At 42.2% G+C, this 5000-nt stretch overlaps 1 protein-coding gene across 2 annotated transcripts in view; it reads right to left on the bottom strand.

Moving 5' to 3' along the window:
• The window catches only part of scamp1 (secretory carrier membrane protein 1), a 32729-nt gene that overhangs the window by 225 nt on the left and 27504 nt on the right, over positions 1–5000 (bottom strand). The window contains exons 8-9 of one of the 2 annotated variants that reach the window (XM_052105489.1): positions 4348–4465; positions 1–3904 (exon numbers count right to left, since the gene is read on the bottom strand). The exon at positions 1–3904 is cut by the window's left edge and continues 225 nt beyond it. In XM_052105489.1, the coding sequence (XP_051961449.1) occupies positions 3755–3904; positions 4348–4465 (268 nt within the window). In that variant the 3' untranslated portion in view covers positions 1–3754. Of the gene's footprint in view, positions 3905–4347 lie in introns of both variants that reach the window. The other variant, XM_052105488.1, reaches the window with a different exon arrangement.

Here is a 5000-nt window from a genome sequence, read left to right as displayed (position 1 = left end):
TCACAAAACTTGGCTGTCTCTTGTTGACAGAAACCAAGGCTACAAGTTTCTCTGCACCACTTAATAAAAAGAGAAAATGAGCAAACTGTAATGTGAGCAGGCACGTCGAAACACCTGCAAAGCTCAACGCAGACACACATCACGTTTGCCTCAAACAACAAACAAATCAGACGACAATGGACTCTTAAATACGCAACAATGGCGGACCTTAGTCAAGTTCGATGACATATTTACTTTGACCTTATTCGTGAAACACAAGCGCAACGAATTCATAAATTCATTCTTGCGTAAATTGCCACGTTGATTGAGCCTTATTTGTAAATTGTGTAAATTGGTCATAAATCCATTCTTGAGCAAATGTTTTTATTGGGCTTTATTCATAAAACGCAAAAACATAACAATTTGTGAAAAACATTCATAAACCCGTTCTTGTGTGATTGGGCCTTATTAGTAACAAGTGAACAAAGAATATATGTAAATTGGTCATGAATATGATCTTGTGCAAATTGTCATGCTGATTGGGCCTAATTAGTTAAACACGAATCTGTAAATTGGTCGATTGGGCCTTATTCGTAAAAAATTTACAAAACTTTTTTTGTGTAAATTGGTCATAAATCTGTTGATTTGGCCTTATAAGTACAACCCCAATTCCAAAAAGTATGAAAAATGCTAATAAAACCAAAAAAAAAGAGTGATTTGTAAATTGACAGGAGGGGAGGGGCTGGGGCGGGGTTTCAGTCAGTCAGGAGTGCATTAGGGCCATTGAGAGTGAGTGTGGTTTTGAACAGCCAATCAAAGATCATGAATGACTGTAATTTGCTATATTGATGTTATATGATGTTTTTACCTTGTGAATTTCATAGTTTTTTAAAAATGCACTGTCATTTCAAATCAGATGATTGCAGCTCCTAAAAAGTTGAGGCTGGGGCAATTTAAGACTAATAACAATTAGACGAGTTGAAATAACAAGGCGATGTGAAACAGGAGATGTTAAACATGTTTGGCAGTCATGTCTTGGATATAAGGAGCCTCCAAAAACAGCCTATATAAACAGCCTGCACAATATAGTCAAATCTTAGTGCGTAAAGGACAAGACGAAAACCACTTCTGAATGCCCATGATCTCTGATCCCTCAGACGTCACTGTCTTAAAAAATGGCATTCATCTGTAATGGATATCATGAATAGGTGATGGTCTTGGGATCAAGTGTGCCACATAGGCCCTCAAAAGTGAAGCCAAAACGTCTCGATCGCCCCCCGGTGGCTGGTCCTAGTATAGGTCATAAACCCCGCCTCCCCATGTTATTCAACGGGACGTGAGACCAACTAAACAATTAAATCACTTTTTTCCAAAGATAGTTTCTGTCATTTACTGTCGTTTCTATCACGTTGATGTCATTTCAAGTGTTTGTTTTCAAAATAAGTTTGTTTTTAGTTATTTGATGCTATAAAAACGGTGCTGTGACATCATGATTGACAGCTGTGATTGACAGGTTCTCTGAGGGAAGTAGTCACTGAAGCACCGACTGACTTTTTTTCGGGATCTTCGGAGGACTGAGGAGATTGGAGCTTTAAATGTAATATCTAAATTTCTATAATTAATTATTTCACACCATCATGAGTCAAAAGTCAAAAGTGCAGGGGCGTGTGATTGATTCAGCGAGAGTGAGGGCGGGGCCTTGATTTCGCGGCTTTACTTCCTGCTCACTACTGCGCAGGTCTAGTCCTGAAATCGCAACTGCGCAGACTCAAGTCCCAAGATGTCAGCACCATATCGGGACACTGGCGGCTTCAGTTCTAACCAATGGAAAAGAGCGAAGGGGCGTCGTCCATCTTTTTTTACAGTCTATGCTTGGGATTACTTTAGTAAACTTTTGTTAGTCAACATCACTCGCCGCTGCATCCACAGATGCAAGTTCAGACTTAACTCTGTAAAGGAGAAGCCGTACATCATCACTGTCCAGAAGCGCTGACGTCTTCTCTGGGCTCGCTCTCATCTTAGATGGAAAGTAGAAACAGTCAAACAGTTTTTGAAAAACAAAGCTGTCATTTTATCCGGGCTAAAGAGGAAAAGGACCATCCAAGCTGTTATTAGCATCAGGTCCAAAAGCCAGTGTGTGTGTATGGGCCCGGGGTGTGTCAGTGCCCATGGCATGGGTAACTCGCATATCTGTGAGGGCACCATGAATGCAAACAGATATGTAAACATTTCGAAGCAACATATACAGCCATCAAGCACTGTCTTTTCCAAGGACGTCCCAGCATTTTCCAGCAGGACAACTTCAAACCACAAACTACCCGGATATCAAGTGCATGGCTGTGTAAGCAGAGAGTGCGGGTGCTAGATTGGCACGCCTGCAGTCCAGACTTGACTCCAATTGGGAATGTGTGGCGCATTATGGAGCGCACAATCCGGCGACGAAGACCCCGTACAACCGTGCAGCTAAAGACCTGCATAGTGGATGAACGGGGGAAAATTTCACTTTTACTTTTACTTAAACTTAAACTTGTGTCTTCAGTGCGTAAATGCTTAATAAGTGTCATTAATAGATATGGTAGCTATGAACTATGAAATTCACAGGGTCAAACGTAATTTAATGTGTACTTGTAGTGCAATATTGCAAAGGGTGAATATCATTTACAAATCACTCATTTGTGTTTTTATTAGCACTTTTCATACTGTCCCTTTTCGGAATTGGGGTTTTGATTGTTCGGCAGACAAAATATTGAAAATACGTCTTTCTGGGTGCCTCTGACAAGAAGTGGGGCACTTATTTGTCCTACTTAGAGGAACGGTGGAGAGGAACAGTTTAAAGAAAGTCAAAAAACTTCATAAAGCAGCTGTAGTGAAACGATGTGACCTTAAGACATTATTGAATGGACTAAACGTTTATCACTCACATTCAATCATTTTAATTTGCATCAAAATAAATATGGCCTACCCTGACGAAGGTCAGTAGTGGATCAATCTGGTACTGATTCGGCCCAACACAGTCTTACATCAATGCACACGTGTGATAGTGATTTTACACATCTGTTTTGAGGGGCATTATGCAAAGATTTACTTTTGCGCTTCTATTTTTATCCCCTTGAAAGTGTGTTTTACGTGATTTCCAGTTTATAGCACGCAAGACTGGGAGAGATGAGACCCGGCCTATACCTTAGCAAGCTTCCCATCTATACCTTAGCAAGCTTCCCATGCATTTGCAGGAACAGATCCTGAATGGGTCATCATTAAAGAATTGGTTTTCATTCCAAAACAGTTATATTACAAAAAGAAACCAGGGAATATCGGTAAAACAAACCTGTTAGGGCATCATCATTCTTTTTGCCTTGAATCCCATAAAAGGACATACATCAAAATCAATTCCTGTTTGTTTACAGTATAACAGGGATGAGCGGACACCCAACGGTGATGTGAACATATAATGTGATGATTCTAGGTTGTTTAAACACACACACACACACACACACACACACACACACACACACACACATATATATAACCACACACTCGAGAGCAGACAGGCATTCCACACACACAGAACAGGTGTGCACACCTGCTGATTGACAGGAGGGGAGGGGCTGGGGCGGGGTTTCAGTCAGTCAGGAGTGCATTAGGGCCATTGAGAGTGAGTGTGGTTTTGAACAGCCAATCAAAGCTCATGAATGACTGTAAGTAAAGTTAGGGAAAGTGGAGGGCGGGGTTGAAGTACAAAGGACGGAGGGGGCGTGTTCTAAGTTCTCTGGACCAATCAGATCTGTTCTTTAAAGGCTCCCCGGGCAGCGTTGGATGCAACATTAGCAGTGGCGGTCTGGACTGTTTTATTGGCCATGACGCCGGTGGCAAACTCCTGCTGTGCTTTCTCAAAACTTGCACCGGTGGTTCGGTACAATGCATGGACCTGCAAACAAACCAACACAAGATTGATTCAACAGTATTGTAAATAACTTCTAAATAAGAGAAAGTAGAATAACTGATCTAATTCAAATGAAATCATAGTAAAATGAAGAACCTTCATGACAACTTTACACTCTAAAACCAGCTACACATCCTTAATGTCAACATGAATATTATGTGTTAATAGAGCTAGTCATTCAACCAGTTCATTATCAGTAACAAGGGTTCAAATGCATAACTAGGCATTTAATAAGTTATGCCACTTAATAATAATAATAAACAAGAGGAATTCATTATGAGGGTATTTTGTCCCAACATAAAAAATTAACTTTCAATGTAATTTTTTCCCTGATCCCCCTTCATTTCTGACCCTGGCCTGGGGTGATGCCCTTATAGTATATTAATATATTATATTGTGTGTTTATGGAAGTGTCTGAGATGCAGGACCTTTTTAAACATGATGAGCGAGATGACAGCTGACGCCGTGAAGAGAGCAGCGATCAGAATCATTATGATGCCCACAGGAATACTTTTATTCAGTCCAGTCAACGCTGAGATCCAGCCACTACACACACACACACACACACACACACACACACACACACACATACACACACACACACACACACAAACACACATGCACGCGTGCACACACAGATGCGCACACACACAAGGACACACACGCACACAAACACACGTGCACAAACACACACGCATGCACGCACAGACGTGCACACACACAAGGACACACGCGCGCACACACGCACACGTGCACACACACATCCACGCATGCACGCACACACACACACACACGGACACACACAAACACACGTGCACACACACACAAACAAACACATGTGCACAAACACACACACACACACACACGTACACGCACGCCCACACACACAGACGTGCACACAAACACACGTGCACACACACACAGACGCGCGCACACACACAAGGACATACGCACACACACAAACACACGTGCGCGCGCACACACACACAAACGCATGTGCACAAACACCCACACACACGCGTGCACGCCCACACACACAGAGACGTGCACACACACAGAGACGTGCACACACACAAGGACA

Source organism: Xyrauchen texanus, chromosome 35 (genome assembly GCF_025860055.1).
Source record: "Xyrauchen texanus isolate HMW12.3.18 chromosome 35, RBS_HiC_50CHRs, whole genome shotgun sequence".
Taxonomy (NCBI): Eukaryota; Metazoa; Chordata; class Actinopteri; order Cypriniformes; family Catostomidae; genus Xyrauchen; species Xyrauchen texanus.
Note: the sequence above shows the minus strand (reverse complement) of the source record. Positions and strands in the feature narration are given on the sequence as shown.